The sequence below is a fragment of the Cannabis sativa genome, chromosome 2, assembly GCF_029168945.1.
Source record: "Cannabis sativa cultivar Pink pepper isolate KNU-18-1 chromosome 2, ASM2916894v1, whole genome shotgun sequence".
Taxonomy (NCBI): domain Eukaryota; kingdom Viridiplantae; phylum Streptophyta; class Magnoliopsida; order Rosales; family Cannabaceae; genus Cannabis; species Cannabis sativa.
Window position 1 is genome coordinate 92,104,019 of NC_083602.1, and position 22,139 is coordinate 92,126,157.

Here is a 22,139-nt window from a genome sequence, read left to right on the forward strand (position 1 = left end):
TTAATACATATAATGTGAATAATTAGCATAACAAATATATTATAACAAAATCTATGTAAGGTAATGTGTGCAACTCGGGGGAGGGGCAGCAGTTTCTACGTAAGGTAATGTGTGCAACTCGGGGGAGGGTCAACAGAGGGGCTGTGGGAGTTGCAAAATGGCTTTCGACACAGCTAAACGGCATTAATTTTACGAATTAAGGTTGGAAAAATTAAGTGTAAACTTATCAAATAACATACTAGTTTCCTTTACACAAACTTAATACATTTTCTTTAAATAAAATTCATAATATAATTATATAGAAATGTATATTTAGTAATTCATGTTGAATTAAAAAAATCAAAATTTAGTTTTTCTAAAAGAAAATTGAAAACATTTAAAAATACCTAGTTCTTTTGTAAATACATAAACTATATACATGTAAATATATATACATAAATTTTATAAGTTAGAAAACTAAATTAATTCCTTTCTTTACAACTCTAGTTCCCCTAAAAATCACAAAACAGGTCAAAAATACATCAACACAAACACAAGATAACTTTTTACAAGTTTAATAAATTCTTTTTTCGACATGCATGCATGACAGGGAATATAAAAATACATTTTACCACCTCTCTCTTATAGTGAATACCTAATGAATTAAATTAACAAATAATTTGTATTATTTAATAATAAAATAAATACTTAATAGTATGAAGTTAGGCTTTTAAAAACAGTAAGTTTACCGAAAAATGCAGGAACATGTGTTTAGTGTTTAGTGTTTAGTGTTTAGTATAACTATATAATGCAAAGAGATTTTTGTTTACACAAGATATAATACAACACAAGAAACATTAATGATCTCAAATCAATAAACCTTGAGTAATTCAGCCACATATATATCTGCCAATTTCCAAACCAATTAGATTAAGCATCATATTCATATCATTAGTACTAAACCAATTACTCCATTGTGATGATAATCAAATAAATGAAAACAAGATAAAGGCAGGAGGAAGTGCCCAGATCTCCTCCTCAATTAACTTTGGACAAGTGAATATTATGGAGTACTACAACATAGTGATTATTAGTGAAACCAATAAACCCAATCAATATTTTCAATCCTATAGATTTTAATTTAATAATGATTATGATAAATATCTAAAAGTAAAAGCACTAGTAAATAAATACAAAAAGTTTCATTTTTTATAAATCTGCTTCTGTTTGTTTCCTCCAAATACAGAAAAATACCCTTTTTTGTTTCTGCAAAACCCTACAAGAAAGAAAGCAAATGGGGGAGAAAGATGAGTACAGGCTTCTTGACATAAAGGACGCCATCACTTGTATAGATAAAAAAGTTAGCTTGATTGGCGTTATCATCCAGTGCGGTTTCCCTAAGACAACTAAAGGAACTGGTACTCTCTCTCTCTCTGCATTTAGATGCTTTGTTTTTTGTAACAGTAAAATGAGGTCCTTTAACTCTGAAAAGTTTCGATTTTTCATATCTTCGCTGTATTCGTGAATGCAATCATATAAGTATTTGGATTGAAAAATGAGATATGTATCACCCACTTCTCTATTCAATTCTCTCTCTCTCTCTCTCTCTCTCTGTATCTGATTCATCTTCTTCTTTCTCCATTTCTGAGAAGGTGTGCTGGTCATATTTTCCCATCATTGCTTTCCTCCAATCCCTCGTTTGACCAATTTCTTATTTTATTTTTTCATCTTCTTACGAAAAAAGCATACCATAATCTCATTGACCCACATTCAAACACTTTCTTGACAACACCAACTTCTTATTTTATTTCCCTTTCTTTCGCCCAATTTGGACCAGAAATTAATCGTTTTGAGACTGAAATGGTAGACCCTTTTCGTTAATTCCTTTGGAGATTCTAGAGAGGCCCAGATTCACGGAAAAAGAAACAACGATTTGCAAACCCTAGTTTTGTGGTCCTAATATCCGCAGATAACGAGGTTTCTCTTAGAATTTTGAGCTGAGAAGGCGGATGTCAAAAGGGGGTTGAAACCCAGATGCGAGAAAACTCATAACTTACTAACTTTTATAGTTGAGAGAGCAGTTAATATTGAGGAGTATGATTTTATTAAGTGACAAAATTCAAGGGGGAAGATTCCTATTTATTCATTTTAATATGTGGGTTGCTCTTTTGTTTTGCTTTTGTTGGGTCTGACAGTGTTTAAATGTGTGATAATGATTTGTGAATTTCTTTTGTAATGTATGTATGTTTGTTGGATTTGTGCTGTGTGATGACTTTGCAGATTATTTCTGTACAATAAAGATAGTTGATGAATCGTATCAGAAACCCGGGCTTTCTGTTAATATGTTTGCTAAGCATTTCGAAATGCTTCCTCATGTAGCCTCATTTGGAGATATAATTCAGCTTTCCAATGTTATGGTATGACTTTGTTTGTAGTAGTAATTATTTTGTTTTCGCTTATTATCATAAATGCGTGTAGCTTATAACCACTAAAGTGCTTGAATTGCTGGTAAAAAATGTGAAAAAGAAGAGTGAAGAGCATATTTTATAGATATTAGAATGTGTTTTTCAACAGGCTGGTTTAAAATATGCATTTGTTGTACTATTTGATACACTATTGACCTAATCCAATACTTGAAACAATTAGAAAATAGGTATTATATTGATATCAAAGAGAAATTACAAAGTTCCAAACTTTTCAAGATAGTTTGGTGTAACACCATTTCAAAAGGATTCCTATGTTTTAAATAATTAAATTTCCATAAGAGTAATTATGATGCATTTACCTGCATGTCTATTTGACTTAGTGGAACAAAAGAAACAGAAGTTGAGGGAAGACATTCATCCATAGGATAAAAACTTTAACTTTATTGATATGAATAAATTGTTTTGTTTAAAGTGTGGTGTATTTGAACATGAGCTATGTTCTTACAGATGAAAACTCATGGTGGAGCAGTGTATGCTGTTTTTAATAAGAAGTTCTCTACCTTTGCTGTATACAATGGAAATGACAATGAAGGGCTTCTTCCTTATCAAACTTACCCAATATTTATCCAGAGAGACGTAGACAAGAAGCTCATAACACGCTTGAGAAAATGGTTTATTGATCTTCACTTTGATGAAGGTAGCTCAATTTTGTGGTATACAACTATAAAATTAGCCATCTTTATATTTTAGTATCTAAATTATTTAACTTTATTTTGAAAAATTCATGATAGAGACACATTAATAGTTGAAACTGAATTCTAAACTTGTAACATAATAGAAGTTTGTAGAAAAAGAACTTGAGGGAGTTGGCTTCCTTTAGGAGCTTTCTTTAAAATTTGCATTAAAGGAGAAACATGGATTCGAGGTAAACTTGCTAACTTGGCATTTTTCTTTTAGTTATGTAGAAGGGGCAAATGTGTGGTTGAATCTCTTAAACAAACCATGCATGCTCGTACATAAGTCATGTAGTCTACTAGATTCCCGAGGGCGTGCAAGAGGTATCTGAATATGTTTACATTTAAAGTAAAGTTCTTATACGAATACGACATCGAAGAACCTTCGTATTTGCTACCTTTTTTATTAGTAGATGTTCAAGCTTAGTTTTGCTAACAAAAGTATAACAAAAATTATGGGACGATATGAAAATAGAAGAAAAGAAAAATAGTGTAGGTATCTAAAGGTATCTAAAACTATGTATTTTAAATTTTTGCACCTGTCTGCTTTATGTGATTTTTCTAATTATATAATAGATATTTAAAACTGCGATATTCATAAATGCGCCGCATACATGATAGATTCAAATAAGTTTTCATTGATAAGAGAACTCGAGGAAGGTAGATTTGTTGATTTGGCTTGCAAGGTAATTTGCTTTACTCTGTTTAAAATTGTATTTTACTTAAAACTTTTTGCTTTAACTTATTATTGTCAAATTTGTATGTAACTATGTTTTTGATCAACTTTCACCTTTCATATTGTCTCTCAAGGTAATTCATGTCCAAGAGTTTAAAGGCGAATTGATGGGCTTCCTCTGGGATGGAACTGATGCCCATCCGAGTAGTATTTCTTCGAGGTTAGTGAGAGTTACTTAACTTCTATTGTTGCTTTTAAATTCGGGTCATAGTTGGCTGTATTATCATGTGTGTGTTGAACCGTTGTTTTTCTTCATTTATTATATATAAAAAAAATAATAGTAATATATAAGAGAAAGACTCATTAAGAAAAAAAAAAGAAGAAAAAAATATATATTATTAATTAATAATGTATCCCCACTTTTCTCTCCACTCTCTGAGAACATCGTAAAAATGAGTTTATAAAAAAGGAGAAGCAAATTAGATGAGCGAAAAATAAAAAAGAAGAAAATTGCAAAATTTACAGAAAAGATAGTATGATATATTCTCATTTCTCATCTTCAAGAAATTTCTACAGAGTACACTTACTCAATTTTCGAAATGTGCCTGAGTATTTTGATTTGAGTATATCTGAATGAATGTTTTGAAGGATGTTTCCTTGAAAATGATATCCAATTATTGTTTATTGGTTACCAATGCCATTTGAGGCTAGCTTGAGTGGTTTGGTGTGTACCTTAGATTAGATGAATTGCTTAGTCTTATTGTTTCACTTATGTCAATAATCATTAATGATTTAACTAAATAATAAAATCCCAGGCTAGAAGATGAAAAGAACAATCCTCTTCCCCTACAACCTGAACAATTGCATTTGTCAAGAGGTATCTTAAGTACTTTTCCTACTCTCGGAACTGTCTTGAGGGTGGTGTTTGACCAAGGTACCAAGGAGCATGGCCTCCACTTGCTACACATTGGGAAGTGGATGAAGTTTATCAATGTATATTGTGATGTAAATGGAGGATTCTGGCGTGGTGTATTTACGTCTTCAACAAAGTTTAGATATACTCATGACAAGGACCGTCTTGTATTAGAGCGCCAAAGGTTACACGCTTTCACTAAGACTGTTACTCTTGACATGTATCATTTGATTGTTCCACACAATTCCATTAATTAAGTTTTGTATAACAATTATTTCAGGTTATACAATGAGCGAGAAGGTCTGAAATTCGGGCGAAATCCATACTGGAGCTTTCCACAAACTTCTCCTATAACAGGTTTTAATTGCGAGTTTGTTAATTTGTGTGTATATTTGTTTATACCGTTCGTCATTTGAAAATTATTCTCGAGTGAAGTGATGGTATGTTTATGTGTTTTATTGTCATGCAGAGGTGAACTACAAAGATTTACCGGTTGTTACTTTAATGGATATTCTTACATATCCAGAGGTATCATATTTTGTTATTCTATTCGATTACTCATATGTATACTTCTTCTCGTACCGTCTTTCTGTTCCGAATTTATTCTCATTAACCATCCAAATAAATCTAATTCTAAGACATTCTAGAGTTATCAACATAATTCTAGGACATTTAACGATAATATGGTTTCATATGTCGAACATAGTTACACTGATCGAAGGCTTTATCATCGACTAAACTAAAAATTTGTTAAAAATTTGTTAAGGTTATCAAATTTACGTATCAATCTTAGTCATTTTCTTTTGTTGAAATGAAACTCCATTGGCTTTGTCAAATGCATTTTTGTTGCATCAAATTATCAATCTTAGCTAATTTATGCTTGTTTAATTTCATAACCGACAGGTTACAGCTAGGTTCTTATGTGTTGTACGGGTTGTAGCAATGTATCCATGGCAGGCTAAAGATTTTTCCTTTAATGGAATTTACAGAGTTCGCCTGACCTTAGAAGATGCAACTGCTCGAATTCATGCTTATTTGTATGGGAAAGACGGTGTAAGTTCTTGTTCATGTTTATTTGATTCGATATGTTATGGTTTTGTTGTGCTTGTATTTAAAATCTCGATAGTCATATTTATGGTTTTGTCGGGCCAGGCCGGGGCAAAGACCCAGATAGTAACCTGGATATTCTAGGTCCCGCAAAAAACCCATTTTGCCACCCCTAATTGAACCATTGCTGTTGTAGCATTTATACTTTCTTCTGCTTTTTATTTTCGCAAAAAAAGTGTTTTGTTGGAAAAATAAAACTTAGCAAAATGATTTTGATTTTTCCAATTACTATTTTGCCAAAATGTCATCTGCATTACCATCGTTATCTTTAATTGACTGTATTGTATTATTTTCAACTTATGACAGATTAAGCTTTTTGGCGATCAACCTGCCATCGATGTACTGACAAGGAAGCGAAATGCATTGCTCGGAGTGGCGACGAATGATAATGGAAAGCAAGTGGAAGATGGTATTGCTAGAAATCCACCATGGTTGCAATGCTGCCTGAAATCTTATTATTTGGATAAATCTGATATATGGGGAAGTCGACATTATCGATTATATGACACTAGATTAGTGGTTGATTAGGATTAGGATTAGGATTAGATAGTCATTGTCTTGTATGTTTGTTTGAAAGAAATTGTTTAGTATAATATTAGTTTTTAGTGACAATTGGTGTAAAATAGTCATCTACAAAATCAACCATTAGGACATAGTTGGTGTGGTTTGAATTTCTATTCCTGGGTAGTACTAATTATATTTTGACACTAATCAATACATATATGTATCAGGTGTTTTGAAAAAATTAATGGTATGTATATATTATATATATATGCTTGCTTGTTGCTGTAGAATCCTATCAATAATTTTTGCGACTTCATAGAAGATATGTTTGTTTTGTGTAAGATGTTGAGCATTTGTAATTTTGTATGGGGTATTATGGTACTTACCATTACTTCATGTTACTTATTTTATTCTAAAAGGTAACATTTTATTTATTTAATTTTTTTATTGGTAAAATTTCTTTTAGTTTTTTTTTTAAAAAAAAATTTGAGACGCTAGTTCAATATTATTGTTAAATATTAATTGGATAATTATTATGTATATTTATGTACACGTGACAGTAAATTTTTGAAACCAATATAGTATTAATACAGTCGTATTTAATGGTTATATCTAACTGACACCACAAATTTATTTTGCATCAAATAACTTGTGAAAAAATAAGAATTCAAAGTCAACTATGTGAGACAAATCTAAGGGGAGAATAACTTGTTGAACTTAGATTCTATTAACAACACAAGAAAGAAAAAACTTCTTGAACATAAGAATTGTCACTTTACTCTTTAATGCTACAAATATTATTTTATTAAGGCATGAAAAATTTAAGCTAAGTCGTCAAATATTATTTCTCTCTTACTTTAAGCTAAATCTTCATTAAGGGTTAAAAGAATTTGGTGTTCAAATTCTTTAATTTATGTTAAGTTTTTTCATTAAAGTGAGAAAAATTTATTGTTCTCAAGTTTTTTTCGAAAGTATGGATAAATATGTAAAGATGCTTTTAAGATATTGAGATATAAGAATACGTACTTAAGGTGATAATCTTAGGTCACGATTTCATAATAACAATCGAATATCATATAATTGCATCAGCGCGCTGTAGTCTATGTGCTTAGTTCATTGTCTTACTTGATTTTTAATGTATGTGAAGATATTTCGAGCCACAAGTGATTCTGACCAAGTGTCGGTATTCCTAATCATAATTCTCAAATTTCACAAAATAGGTTAATTCTAAAATTTGTGTTATCTATATTTGATCCGTTTTGTAATTTTTAGTGCAACTAGAATTGTAAAGAAAGAAATAAATTTAGTTTTCTAATAAAAAAAATTATAGATTTTTTATATATAATAGAATATATATAAAAGAACTAGTTTTTTTTTTTTTTTAATCTTCTTTTAAAAAACCAAATTTAATTTTTTTATAACTTCAACATGAATTACTGAAGGTATATTTCTATATAATTATATTATTAATTTTATTTAAAGAAAATGTATTGTGTAAAATAAAGTAGTATCTTATCTCATCTAAATGCCTAATTTTTCCAACCTTAATTCGTACTATTTAATGACATTTAACTCTGTCGAAACCCGTTTTTTTTATGAATTGGATCTTCTTTTTTATCAATGTTCTGAGTGTGGCAAATTACATGAGGACTGATCCCAATCATGTTAGAAAGGTTCCATACCAACACATCATGATTCTTCTTCACTGTGGATACCATGTTCTCTTTAATGGCCAAAGGTAGATTTTTTCCTACTTTGATGACCTTACCATGATCTTCTTTGTTGATGCTCACTTCTTCTACTTCCTCCATTGGTTTGATTATTCTTTTTACAATTTTCTTAATGAAAATAACAAAATATTTACTGACACTTTTGGAAACCAATAAAATATATGAGAAAGCTAAAGAAATAATATTAGAGTTTTTACGTGGTTAGGGCGTTAAAAAGCGTTAGCCCATGAATCAATATTATTATGATAAGATTGGAAAATTTACACAATTGTGTGAACCCTAGGATTTTTGTAATGCCCTAAATAATTAGGCACGCTACCCCAGATACATATGAAACCCTAATCCCCTAAACGGGATTACTAATGAGATTAGCGCAGAATTTAAACTTTACGATAAACGAAATGAAAATAAAACTTGTAATAATTTAAACTTACAATAGTTGGGATCCCAAAAATATTTACAAACTTTATTACAAGTCTCTCTCAGTTAGCCGGCCTAAGCGGAAAAATAGAGTTTCAAAAATTCAACACTGGTAGACCCTTAACCCGCTTGGTCTGTTATGGCCCGAACATGTACATTCTTCGTCCAGCTCCTGCACTCATGGCTGATCAATGACAGTCTTACCTTTTCCTGCACAGTAGAGCACCCTTGAGCAAAGCCCAACAAGATAGTATAAATCTTAACAAATATAATATGCTCATCATGATATTTAAACAGTAATGTCATTCATATATGTCTGTGTGTCACAAACCTGCATGTCACACTCACATGCCTATTTATGTCTACGTGTCGTAGGCCTATGTGTTGCGCTCACACATCTATTTATATCTACGTGGCATAGACCTACGTGTTGCTCTCACACGTCTAATTACAATAAGGTCTTAGAATAGTTCATCTCGGTTCTGGTTACCGAGTCCAACTTGATTATGCCTTGATGCATAACCCTTAATCTCAATATGTAACACATAATTATTGGTGCCACTGCAATAATTTTGCAACTCCCACACCCACTCCCCTCCGCTGCCCCTTCCTCAGCCGAGTTAGACACATTTCACATTACCTTACATGGAAAATTTGAACCCATCTTACTCCGTCTGTCATGTCAAATGAGTCTCCAAGAGTTCTTCACAACCTTCATTCGACTTACAATAAACGATCTTTTTTACCGATTAATGAAAGTTCTGTTTTCCTCGTGGAAAAAGGATTGAATAAATTAGTAAAACTGATATAATGTGAATAACTAGCATAACATGTTATATTATTTATCAATAATATAATGTGTAGATTAAATACATGTAACAAACTAATATGTAACATATGACATTATATATTATGTGTCATCATTTTGTAATATTTGGAGGAGTTGTTACTATGAGTAACTTCCACCATTATCACCAACTTTAAGAGTGTAAAAGGTGTTACATATCTTTATTTGAAATTCTTAATGGTATAGGAGTTATGGTGTGCATGAGTTACATCTCTATAGGAGTTATGGTGTGCATGAGTTACATCTCTTTATTGAGTCCATAACATCCATGGAGGTTATGACTTATGAATTTTGAATTTCAAATGGTGATATCCTAAACACTATATAAAGAGGTCTAAGGTGCTCATTTTGGAGATGAAGTTTTCTATCAAGAAAGCACATTGCTAGAAAATCCTAAAAGGCTTGATAATTCCCAAAGCTATTTCCTAGAGAGTTCCCTTAGTGCTTAGAGATAGGGGGAAATAAGCTTTTGGACAAATGTGTAATACCTTGTTCAAGTAATGGTGATCCCCACTAATCTACGTACTCAAGGTTGTGAGTGAGTGTTTATACATATATATTATTCTCTTATTATATACACATATTTTATATTGCATGTGTTCTTATCTTCTTCTATATTTCTTATATATAATATATATAGTGTATATATATTGTATATTATGTTGTTGTAACATTTATTTAATCTCTTTGTTGGTCCTTGTATTGTATTACAATAGAGTTGTAATATTTTGATTTTCTTCCATTGTAATAATATCTCGAACAATCAAAAGCTTATCCCTTTTCAATGGAAGAGGTGATAAATCAAGTGTGAGAACACAAGGATAAGAGATTATATGTGAAAACCATTCATGGGTGAGCATGGTGGTGTATATTATGTGAATTACTATATTTTTTATATGATAGTAATATATATGATATATATATGAGTTATATATATGTGATCATGTGTTTATATCATATTATATATATGATATTTGAAATTTATATCATGTTATTGTATGTATATATGTGAGATATATAATATATAACATGTATATATATGAGTAATATATATTATATATATGTAGAGCATGTGATATAATATATATTAGTGAGATTAAATATGTAGAAATAATTATTTTTATGTATTTATATGAGACATGCATACATAATATATGTTATATATGTGTATATAATATATATCATGTATATTAATGTGTATATATATGTTATATATGTGTGAGGTATGTAACATATATAGTTGTGTAATTAATATATATATTATGTGTATATGATATATATGTATATATATGTATATTAAAGTATATATGTTATATGTATATGAGATATATAATATATATATTTATATAATTAATATTGTGTATGTTACATACATATATATTATATTAATAGGCATAGAATTATTATTTGAGAGTTATAATTCATGCATGGGAGTTATATATTAATTTTGTACATTAATATACAAATTATATAATGTATATGATGATAATATTGGTAGTGTTTATTACTATTGATGTGGAGATTATTATCATATATATTGTGAATAAAAAGAATTTGAAATTCTTTTTCAATAGTGATTTTTTTTAAAAAAAAAAAAAATGTAACTTGTGAGAAGTTACATTCTTTTTGAATAAAAAGTGATAATTATCTCATATTATGAGATAAGAAAAGTGAACTATATGAGAGTTACACTTATGAGAATTGTCTTGTCATAGCAAGAACAAATGGATTAAAAGTGAATCCAAACTTGTGAAATGAGCCATAAATTGGAAGAGCAATTTTGGACTCAAAAGTAAATGAATCAATGTGGATTCAAAAATAGTGAAAAGATAACAAAAAAATAGTGAAGCAATTTTGAATCTTAAATAATCAAAGTTGTAAACAAAATTGATGAGAATTTTGTTAACTTTGGTATAATTTTAGGCTAATCTCAATAAGGAGATAAGCTTAAAATTATGGTAAAAATAAGCACATTATTTGATGAGTAGTAATGTGAGTTATTTGACATTTTAGTTTTGTTGAGAAAACTAAAAATGTCAAATGATATTTTTTAAGGTGACCTTAAAAAGTCATTTCAAGAGGAAAATACACAAAAGTGATATTTTTTATATACATTTTATGCTAGAAATGTGGGGGTGAGCCACAAATTTAATCAAAATGTGTTGAGACATTGTTGATTAATTTATTTGATTTTGAATTCAAATTTTAAATCAAGTTTGGCTATGTGCATAAGTGAAAATATTGACATATTTGGTGTCAAATTTTGGTGAAAATAATTTCAAGAAGGAAATTAAATTTAAGAAAAATTATAGAGACAAAGTGGTCTTCTATATTTCAAAATCAAGATATTGTCTTGATAATGAAATGTGAAAGTGTGGGGGTGTATACTCCAATATGAGAAAGTTTAGACATACTTGGTGTCTAAAAATAAATTATGAGAATTTAGACATGTTTGGTGTCTAAATTGGTGTATTTTTGATATGTTTGGTATCAAAATTATTAAGAATTTGAGTTGTGTGAAAATTAATCTTTTATGATTGAATTTTCAAAGCTTAAGTACTTAAGGAGAAAAGTGGTCACAAAGTGAACACTATATTTTTGGCATGCATGATTCACATGGAATCAATAGTGAGAGGTTATAACAAATCGCTTAATCTCCGTACAAGATTAAAGCATGAATTTTCGAGGGATGGGACCTAAACTCCCTTAGCGTTTTGCTCATTGATGGTAACCTATCTTAACACTAGTAAAAATCTAGTCTTAAGTTCAATAGGTAATAACAAGTCAATAGAGTGAATGTGGTACTCAATTGTCACATCTATGGATGAGTACATGTTGTAAAATTGAGGGTTAAAACCAAAAGGTTTTTTAATGGAGCTTAAGCTTAAGAAAACTCACTTAAGCTTAAGAAGTGTCTAACGAGTGGTGAGACACTAAAACTCCACCTATATGGACTAGAGGTGGTGCCGCCTCTTATGAGAATTGGGAGTATTCTCTAGAGAGTCTATGAATTGGAATTTTGCACATGGCCATTAACGGTGCAAGAGCGAGACACGCGGTCTCAAGTGAGCATTAGCGAGGGTGTGTGTGTTATCACCGGTTTGTATTAAAGGAATAGTGGTTCAATGCTACGGCAACCAAAATTTCATCAAACTTTGTGGTAATTACACTAAGATAAAATTCAAGTCGAAAGACATTTTATCTAATGCACCTAAGCAAGACTTCTTAAAAGTGTGTATTTAGTCAATCAAAGTGGGGGAATGTTATATTTTGATATAATATTTTTGATTGATTAAATAAATGTTACAAAAATTACAAGTTTGTTACTAAAGAGATAATATTTAATCTAGTGGGGGATTGTTATATTATTTATCAATAATATAATGTGTAGATTAAATACATGTAACAAACTAATATGTAACATATGACATTATATATTATGTGTCATCATTTTGTAATATTTGGAGGAGTTGTTACTATGAGTAACTTCCACCATTATCACCAACTTTAAGAGTGTAAAAGGTGTTACATATCTTTATTTGAAATTCTTAATGGTATAGGAGTTATGGTGTGCATGAGTTACATCTCTATAGGAGTTATGGTGTGCATGAGTTACATCTCTTTATTGAGTCCATAACATCCATGGAGGTTATGACTTATGAATTTTGAATTTCAAATGGTGATATCCTAAACACTATATAAAGAGGTCTAAGGTGCTCATTTTGGAGATGAAGTTTTCTATCAAGAAAGCACATTGCTAGAAAATCCTAAAAGGCTTGATAATTCCCAAAGCTATTTCCTAGAGAGTTCCCTTAGTGCTTAGAGATAGGGGGAAATAAGCTTTTGGACAAATGTGTAATACCTTGTTCAAGTAATGGTGATCCCCACTAATCTACGTACTCAAGGTTGTGAGTGAGTGTTTATACATATATATTATTCTCTTATTATATACACATATTTTATATTGCATGTGTTCTTATCTTCTTCTATATTTCTTATATATAATATATATAGTGTATATATATTGTATATTATGTTGTTGTAACATTTATTTAATCTCTTTGTTGGTCCTTGTATTGTATTACAATAGAGTTGTAATATTTTGATTTTCTTCCATTGTAATAATATCTCTAACATAACAAATATATTATAACAGAATCAGCAAACATATAATTACAAATTGAAATTTCTTTATTTTCATGTCATAACAAGCTAGTTAATGAAAAGAATCTACTAATAGAGATCGTTAAGAAGAATTTCAAAACTCAGCTGCAGCAGCAACTGGGCTACAAGTTACCAACAATAATAAACTAATGAATATAATAATAATAATGATAGAATGTATTCATATTTGGGAGGAATGATACATAAAAGAATGGAAAACCAGAGTGTGTTGAGCAAAATGAATAAGAGAATATATTGATGCAGTTGCAGAAGTAAGCTTTGCCAGGAGAGGAGAGAGCCCAAAAATTTACTCAGGAGAGGAGTGTGTGTGTGGTGTGTTTGTGTGTGTCAGTTTTTGTCAATGCCAGCCTCCTCCTCAGGCTCAGTACTAGACATTATTAACCAGGAAATCATCAGTAGGCGGTCGCAGTTACACAAATTCGCTCGTTAAAGGCCTAAAGGGGGTGGGGTGGGTCATCTCCCTGTCTTGGCTCGCTTCATTCCTGTACTGTTAAAAGGGGACATGCTTGGGCTCATGCTGGGGCTCATGCTTGGACTTTCTTCCCTCAGTGTACCATTCAGCATCGCCAATTCCCTCAATTGTTGCTTTTTATAATGATCCAACGACTCATCCTATGGAAGAAAAAACATGAAAGAAACTGTTAAAATAAGCTTCGGGAGGGAGTAGAGGCAATGCAAAACTGCAAGCTCAATATTCTACATACCACGGGTTTCAAAAGATTCTCTAGAATCCCCACCGCACGATCCAAACGTGCATTTATTACATCTTCTGGAAATTCAGCTTCCACGAGGACGTGCAATGGCTCATTTAGGTGTTCATACCCGGGTTTGTCTTTTAGTTTTTCTTCCTGAAAATGAAAAAAATAACCGAGAGGATTCTCAATGATGATCAAATCGAGCATCAACAAACAAGAAACATTTGAAAAATCCTTTCACTTTGATCAAAACAAAGTACCTTCACAGAATCTTTTACCGAGCCACGGCCTCTTATGTACACCCTACATTCTGTCACAGCTTCAACTCTTTTCAAAGAGTTTCCTCGGGGTCCCAAAATTCGGCCAACAAAGTTATACTGAAAGCTTGAAATATAAAAAACCATCACAAACATAATAATTTCGATATAACCTTAGTATCAGATGAAAACACATTACTTACAGTTGGATATTTGTCCACCGGAACATCCAGTCTTACTACTTTCTTTACATTAGGAGTAGTTGGATTTCCTTGCACACCTGGCCATCCCATGGAAGGAGACTGGTATGGAGCTGTTCTTTGAGAATGTCCATTTTCCTAAAGAAGAGTTAAGCAATATCGAAATTTTGATTTTTTTTTTTTAAAAAAAGAACACACATAAAGATTATTTTTCAAAACTCTTAGTCCATTAAAAATGGCTTAATTAGCTGTTGTATGTCATTAATACTAAGTTCATGTGCATGAATTTTCCTGTTTCACTTTGCAGATTCCTACAATGATACTATGCACTAAGTAAAAGCTGGTTAAGTATCACATTAGCCCAAAATCGAATACACTGACATCCTCTTCATATTACTGTTATGCTTTATAATCTACGAGAAAATGTGGATAACAAATTCTACCCAATATCACATCAGGTCAAAAAAATTGGATAAACTTCTGCACTTAAAACTGTACTGTTGAAAATTCCTTGGTAGACTTGAGAGAGAGAGAGAGAGAGAGAGAGAGAGAGAGAGAGAGAGAGAGAGAGAGAGAGAGAAAACTATGAAAACCAACACTAAATTGGCAAGACTGCAGGCACTTCCACAGTGAATATTTTGGCCTAACTATGTAATTGCTGAGACATTTAAGTGCAATTTGGCGAAATGACATTACCTCCACTTGCATTCCAGGCCATCCCTCCAAATCCATTGGTCTACCATTTGGAAATTGATTTAATGACCGAAGCGGACTCTCATGCTCAAGTCTTTCATGATCAACGAAACCTGTATTGAAGCCTCCAGTTACCCGTCTGATTTCTGTGATTGGCGTGAACAAAAAGGTAAGGTTTGAGCACAAAATGTGTGAACAAGAAGATTGGTTACCGAGTTCACACAAACTAAACACTTAGTTACACACATCAACTTCCAACCAATAGAACTGATGACTTTAAGCACCAAAGAAGAACAATTGCTTTTGGGATATATCAGTACATCGAATTCTAGTGCTGACACAATCGCAACATTTAACTCTTTACTCTTTGCTGCAGTAGCCCTACAATTCTTTTCAAATACTGAATATGCAAACTCATAGGCAGGATAAAATAATCACAAGAGGAAAGAAAAGCAAACTTTCAGACCCATGTAAGATGTAAAGATTCAGTCCTCTTTTTTTTTTACCGAAAAATGCAGGAACATGTGTTTAGTGTTTACTATAACTATATAATGCAAAGAGATTTTTGTTTAGGAAAACCTGGCACAAGATATAATAACACAAGAAACAATGATCTCAAAGGTAATAAACTTTAAGAAATCAATAAACCTTGAGTAATAAGTCTGGTACAGTAAGGCAAAATTTGAATGAATGGCCCCAACTTGTGCCTCTCTGCCAGTAATTCAGCCACATATCTGCCAATTTCCAAACCAATTAGATTAAGCATCATATCATTGGTAAACCAATTACTCCATTGTGATGATAATCAAATAAAAGAGAACAACACAATGAAAACAAGATAAAGGCAGGAAGTGCCCAGATCTCCTTCTCAATTAACATTGGACAAGTGAATATGGAGTACTACAAGATAGTGATTAGTGAAAGCAATAAACCCAATCAATATTTTCAATTCTGAACCAATAACAAAGGCAATAAACTATTGTGTTGCATAATAATTGAAATCGAGGAGTGAGGCACCGACATCCAGAAAAATGAAATAAGACCCATTAAAGAATTAAACTGACCTTTCTCGATCGATAGGAATAGAAGAAGACCTGTGTGGAGAAGCATGGAGTTGAGTGTGAGGAGGAGGAGGAGGAGGAGGGTACTGGAAGTAACTCCCAGGGGTTATTCTCTCTCCCATCATACAAACAAACACACTGCTACACTTGTCACAATCACCACAACACCAACAACAACCATTCAAACAAATACCCAATCATACAAAACACATATACATATATATATACAAACACAAACACATACGTACAGTACATAAACATATATATAAGGAGAGAGAGAGAGAGAGAGAGATGTGAAGCTTACTGAGCAGATTGAAGTGTGTATGAGTGTTTGAGTAGAGAAGAGAAGGGTGAAGCCCTACTACTGTGTCCACACTCACACACACACACAAGAGAGAAGAGAGTGTCTCTCTCTCTCTTTTGTTTTGGGTTTGCTTTGCTTTGCTGTTTGTATTATATATCTATATTTATATATACTAATCAATTCCGGCTCTCGTCGTTTTCCAACAAACTTGTCGTTTTCCTTTCACAAACCTACTGTCGTTTATCAAACTAATATCGTTTTTCAGAAAAGTTGTCGTTTTCATTTCACAAACCTACTTCTGTTTATCAAACTAATGTCGTTTTACTCTTCCTTTGGCGGTGCTGTCGTTTTCCAAATCTTACCCCATTCCTTCCCTTATTATTTTTTTCTTTATAAGAATTAATGAATAATAAGTTAGCTGTGGGGCTCACTAGTTTTTAATATATGGTGGTGGGTAGTACTACTACTAGTAGGTAGCAGTAATACTAATACGCATCCTATGACTATTATGGTGTGGCGATGCGAGTTGTAATATTTTTTTTTTTTTAAATTAAATTGTATAGGAAAGTTTTACAATGTACCCCTTAAAATAGATATATTGATGCACTCCTATCTGTTTTAGCATCCGAACTAATTTTTTAGTCAAATTTTTTCTCATGGTCATGTACGTTATACTTATTTCAAACATCCTGCAAAATTTTAAGAAATTTGGAAAAGTTTAACATGCCGAAAATTATGTTCAAACAGTGTGTTGCACGCGTGACTATTTTATTTTATACGCGTGTAAAATAAACTGTTTGAACATTATTTTCTATATTGTAAATTATTCCAATTTTTTCAAAATTTTGTAGGATATCTTAAATAGCTATAACGTACATGAATATGAAAAAAATTAGACTAAATTTTTTTTTCTGGATGCCGAAACAAGTTAAGGGTGCACCAATACATCCCTTTTAAGGGGGTGCATTGTATAATCACCCAATTGTATATGTGATTTTTATAATTTTTAAATTGTAATCGCAACACGAAATTTTAAAATTATAAAAAATTATATTGCGAAAATACGGTATGGTACAATACAGTTTAAACAATTTATACTATTATTATTATCGAATGTTATAATAAAAATTTAAAAATCAATCTATAAAATTTTAACAATACAAAAAAAAATCTCATTAAAATTTTAAGATCATAACTAATCATCAAGTTATTATATTGAATTGTCTCAAAAAAATAATATAATGTATATATATATATTAAATATATTTATTTTTATGTAAAAAAGAAAAAAAATCATATTATAAAAATTAGTAACTTTATAATACATACTGCAATTATTAGATTTCAAACCGTAAATTGCATTGCACCCATATCGCAAAAAAATTCAAATTACATTTTTTATGCGATATAGTGCGGTGCAGGAGGTTTGTGCGGTGTGAACAGTTTGATGATTACTCCTACCTCCACACACCACGTCATCTCCTCTCTCTTTATTTTGTTGTCGTTTTCTCTTTTTCTTTTGTTGTCGTTTATTCTCTACTCATATTGTCGTTTTAATTAATATTCATTCATAATCGTGTCCTTGACTTTACCACCTACAATTAATGCCATCCATGTAACTGTCCTCCTTATTATTAAATTATAAAATATGAAACACTTTGGAAACTTACAAAATATCTACTTCTACACTTACTGTCGTTTCCAAAATTTTGTGTCGTTTATATGGTTTTCATGTCGTTTTTCCTCACCTAGCTTTAATATAATTCCTTTTATAGTAGGGCTTTACAAAACCAATTTGTAAACTGCTCAAACCAAACCGAAAAAATCGATAAAAATTATAAACTAAAATAACCTGAAAAAATTACAAACAGTCCAATCTGTTAATTGGACGGGTTGAAAATAGGTCAAACCTTCCCAATTAAATCGACCAACCCGATTTTTTATTTTAATTTTTTAGTTTTTATTATATATAACATAAATGATTAAATGTATAATAATATAAAGTTATATACTTAATTGTTAGTTTTAAATTCATATATATTGTATTGTACTTTGGTGGAATGTGATATTTTTAATTTATCTTCTTAATTTTTATTGATTTTGAAACTAAAAAAAAGTTTGGCCAACGGGTTAACCCGACCAAACCGCCCAAAACTGTTGGTTGGTTTATAGATTTTTTTTTTAAAAAATTGGGCGGGTTGCACTTAAATTTTATTTTAGTAACCTGAACTTTATTAGAAAATATATAGGATAAACTGTCTAAACCGACAGTACAACCCTATTTTATAGTGTTTTTTACCTACCTACTTAAACACTTTTGGAATATCAATAAAACAATTTAATTTCCAAAATTTCATCTCCATCGTAATAAACAATATTTCATTTTTATTTATTCGGTAAGATTTGATGTTAAATAAATTCAAAAATGACATTTAAATAATAAAAAAAAATGCAACAATCCGTTCATGTTTTTTTTGAACAACAATTCCCGTTTGCTTAGGGTGCGTTTGGTAACACTTTTTTAATCAGTTTTTTGTTTTTAAAAGTAGAAAAGTGAAAATATTTTTTAAAATCATGTTCTATAAAACTGTTTTTACTTTTTAATTTTTTGATTAAGAATCTAAATTTTAAAAACAAAAAAAAATCACTTTTAAAATTTTTTTAAACAGTATTTTTCTTAATCAATATTTTGGACTCCAACCCCAACCTAGACCTTGGGACCCGGACTCTGGCGCCGGCCTCGGTCCTGGACTCGGACTACGGCCCCGGCCCCAAACCCGGACCTGACTTAAATAAAATTGAAAGTTATAGAACACACTTTTGTTTTCTGTTTTTAAAATTGTAAAACAAAAGTGGTTATAGAACACAGTTTTATTTTTTAAAAACAAAATTTTAAAAATACAAATTTTACTTTTGTTTTTGGTTTTTAAAATTAAAAAACAAAAGTATTACCAAACACCCCCTTAGCTAACTACCATATTTGGCTTTTTATGTTTTTATTTTTAAATGAAAATACACCCAATTTTCTACATAATTATACCATAAACATGAATTATAAGTTGGGAAGTTTACTAAATTTTATTATATAATGACTAATTTAGGAAATAAAGTACATAAATTTATTTTTATTAGGAATAAATTACATAAAATTTGATCCTTTTGTAATTATTTAATTGGTTAATTTATTATATCAGATATCTTAATCTTTATAATAAAAAATGAATAGAGAACTTTTTAAATGTAAAGAGCTTCCTATTTTTTTTCTAAACTTTTTAATTGTATTTTAATTAAAATCACTAATATTTCTTTATTATTTTATAAAATTAATTTATATTTGATAAATTAAAATTATAAAATATTATTAAAATAATCAGATTCTAGAGAGTATGGTAACAAAAAAAATAAATAAATAAATAAAAATGATTCTTTATTTTAGCTTTTTAACTAAAAATAAAAAATATTATAAGAGATACTCTAAAAAAGTAATTTAATAATACCAAAAACTATTTTGAGCTAGTTTGATGAAGGACTCCCCTTAATTTTGTTGAGGTCGAAATATAGATTGTAAAACACCATATCTTATCATATCATGGACCAAATCAAACCATCAATTTCTAAGGAAAACAATGGATAAGATCAAACTTATATTCATCTATGCCTATACACTTGTATACTAATTAAAATTAAATATAGTCTAAAAGGAAGGTTATGATTTTGTGTCTCCAAATACAAACACATAAAATTATAACTACGAAATAATTATGTTGAATTGTGCTATGGCTCTAAATGGGATAATTAATATAGAGTAATTGGAATGCATGATATACAAAAAATGCATTAAATGCATGATACTATTAATGGTTTCAATAGTAGTTGGCCTAGTAAATTATATGTTGCAGATTGTAAAATTTTAGCTTCTCAATAATTGGGATGTTCTTTTGTTTGGACCTCTAGAGATTATAATCATGTAGCCCATTGTATTGCTAATTAAATGGGCTCTCAAATCTAATGCTACGGGTATTCTGAAGATAGACTCTATACCTTCCACTAGTTTTAATAATCAATATACACTTTATTTTTATGTATGACTAGGCAATTAAGCCACTAAAACTAGTTTAGTGGTGAGGGAAAGATGTGAAAAAGGGAGGGATCATAGTTAGAATTCAAAATTTTTAAGCTATTAAGCTATTATTTAACTGTAAATACTATTACGCTGAACTTAAAAAAAAAAAAAAAAAAACTAGACAATTATTATAGTAGTTATAATAATTTACTAATAAGAAATGACAATTAATAGAAAGGTAAAATAATTATTTTATTTAAATTTGTTTATTTAGGTGGCATTTGGTAACACTTTTTTAATCAGTTTTCTGTTTTTAAAAGTAGAAAAGTGAAAATATTTTTCAAAAACATGTTCTATAAAACTGTTTTTACTTCTCAATTTTATAATTAGAAATCAAAATTTTAAAAACAAAAAAAAATCACTTTCAATATTTTTTTAAACAGTTTTTTTTCTTAATCAATCTTTTGCATTACAATCAGACCCGGACCCAAATCCCCTCCTCACGGCCTTGGCGCTGAACTCGACTTCTGACCCGAACCCGAATCCAACCCCGGATCTTAACCCGACTTAAATAAAATCAAAAAATGAAAATAAAAATGAATTTTACAGAACACACTTTTGTTTTCTGTTTTTAAAATTGAAAAACAAAAGTGGTTACAGAACGCATTTTTATTTTTTAAAAATAAATTTTTTAAGAAACAAAAATTTTACTTTTATTTTGTGATTAAAAAATTAAAAAACAAAAGTGTTACCAAACGGCACCTTAGTTTATTAAAATGGAAGAACTTATTAAATAAGAAATGAAATACTTTCCCCTGTCAATTATTTAAGGAATGCCGATAATAACTTTTATTTATTTTTTATTTCATTTTTTAATATTAAATGTATAAGGATAATTTTGTTATGTGTTTACAAAATAATTATCAAATATTCCTGTAACAGCTAATTTGATTTGAATAACATACTTTCTTTCAAAAAAAAAAAAAAAATAATTATGAGATACTTTAGTTTAACTCAAAAGGCAATTTAATTAATTTAGATTACTTTTTTTTAATAAAGTAAACAAGATAAATCATTATTCTATTTTTAAATAATTTTAGTAAACAACCTACTATAAATATTAATTTTAAATAAATTTTATTTATTCTATTATTTTTTCAATTAATTTATTTTAATTTTCAGTATTGTTTAGTAAACATGCTACTAATATTTTATAGTAGTTATAATAATACACAAAAAAAGAAGAAAGACAATCAAAATTGAAAAGTTATTACTGCCTCTCTAATCGTATCTTTTTATTTTCAAATCATATAAAACTCTAATGTATTATTTTTTCAAAAAAAAC

General features: G+C 30.0%; 2 protein-coding genes and 1 long non-coding RNA gene across 4 annotated transcripts; 1 reads left to right on the top strand and 2 right to left on the bottom strand.

The window, feature by feature from the left end:
• The first annotated feature begins 1,164 nt into the window (after nt 1–1,164).
• Nucleotides 1,165–6,732, top strand: LOC115719518 (protection of telomeres protein 1b). Its single transcript, XM_030648595.2, has 10 exons — nt 1,165–1,397; nt 2,260–2,396; nt 2,913–3,102; nt 3,761–3,825; nt 3,950–4,035; nt 4,631–4,912; nt 5,009–5,085; nt 5,198–5,256; nt 5,632–5,781; nt 6,142–6,732. The coding sequence occupies exons 1-10, from the start codon at nt 1,274–1,276 to the stop codon at nt 6,361–6,363; spliced, it is 1,392 nt and encodes a 463-aa protein (XP_030504455.2). The 5' UTR covers nt 1,165–1,273; the 3' UTR covers nt 6,364–6,732.
• A 1,729-nt stretch (nt 6,733–8,461) lies between these two features.
• Nucleotides 8,462–9,314, bottom strand: LOC133035205 (uncharacterized). Its single transcript, XR_009686487.1, has 2 exons — nt 9,130–9,314; nt 8,462–8,699 (listed from the first exon to the last, which is right to left on the bottom strand). It is a non-coding gene; the product is annotated as an uncharacterized LOC133035205 (long non-coding RNA).
• A 4,192-nt stretch (nt 9,315–13,506) lies between these two features.
• LOC115719575 (KH domain-containing protein At1g09660/At1g09670) lies at nt 13,507–16,884 on the bottom strand. Of its 2 annotated transcripts, none has more exons than XM_030648670.2 (8): nt 16,732–16,884; nt 16,431–16,568; nt 16,015–16,100; nt 15,370–15,512; nt 14,677–14,811; nt 14,477–14,593; nt 14,226–14,369; nt 13,507–14,133 (listed from the first exon to the last, which is right to left on the bottom strand). In XM_030648670.2, exons 2-8 carry the CDS (start codon nt 16,550–16,552, stop codon nt 13,975–13,977), a joined length of 906 nt encoding a protein of 301 aa, XP_030504530.2. In that variant the 5' UTR covers nt 16,553–16,568; nt 16,732–16,884; the 3' UTR covers nt 13,507–13,974. The 2 variants fall into 2 exon arrangements, with proteins under 2 accessions (XP_030504530.2, XP_030504531.2); XM_030648671.2 differs by having other exon boundaries at nt 16,431–16,573; nt 16,732–16,876.
• Between the last annotated feature and the right edge of the window lie 5,255 nt (nt 16,885–22,139).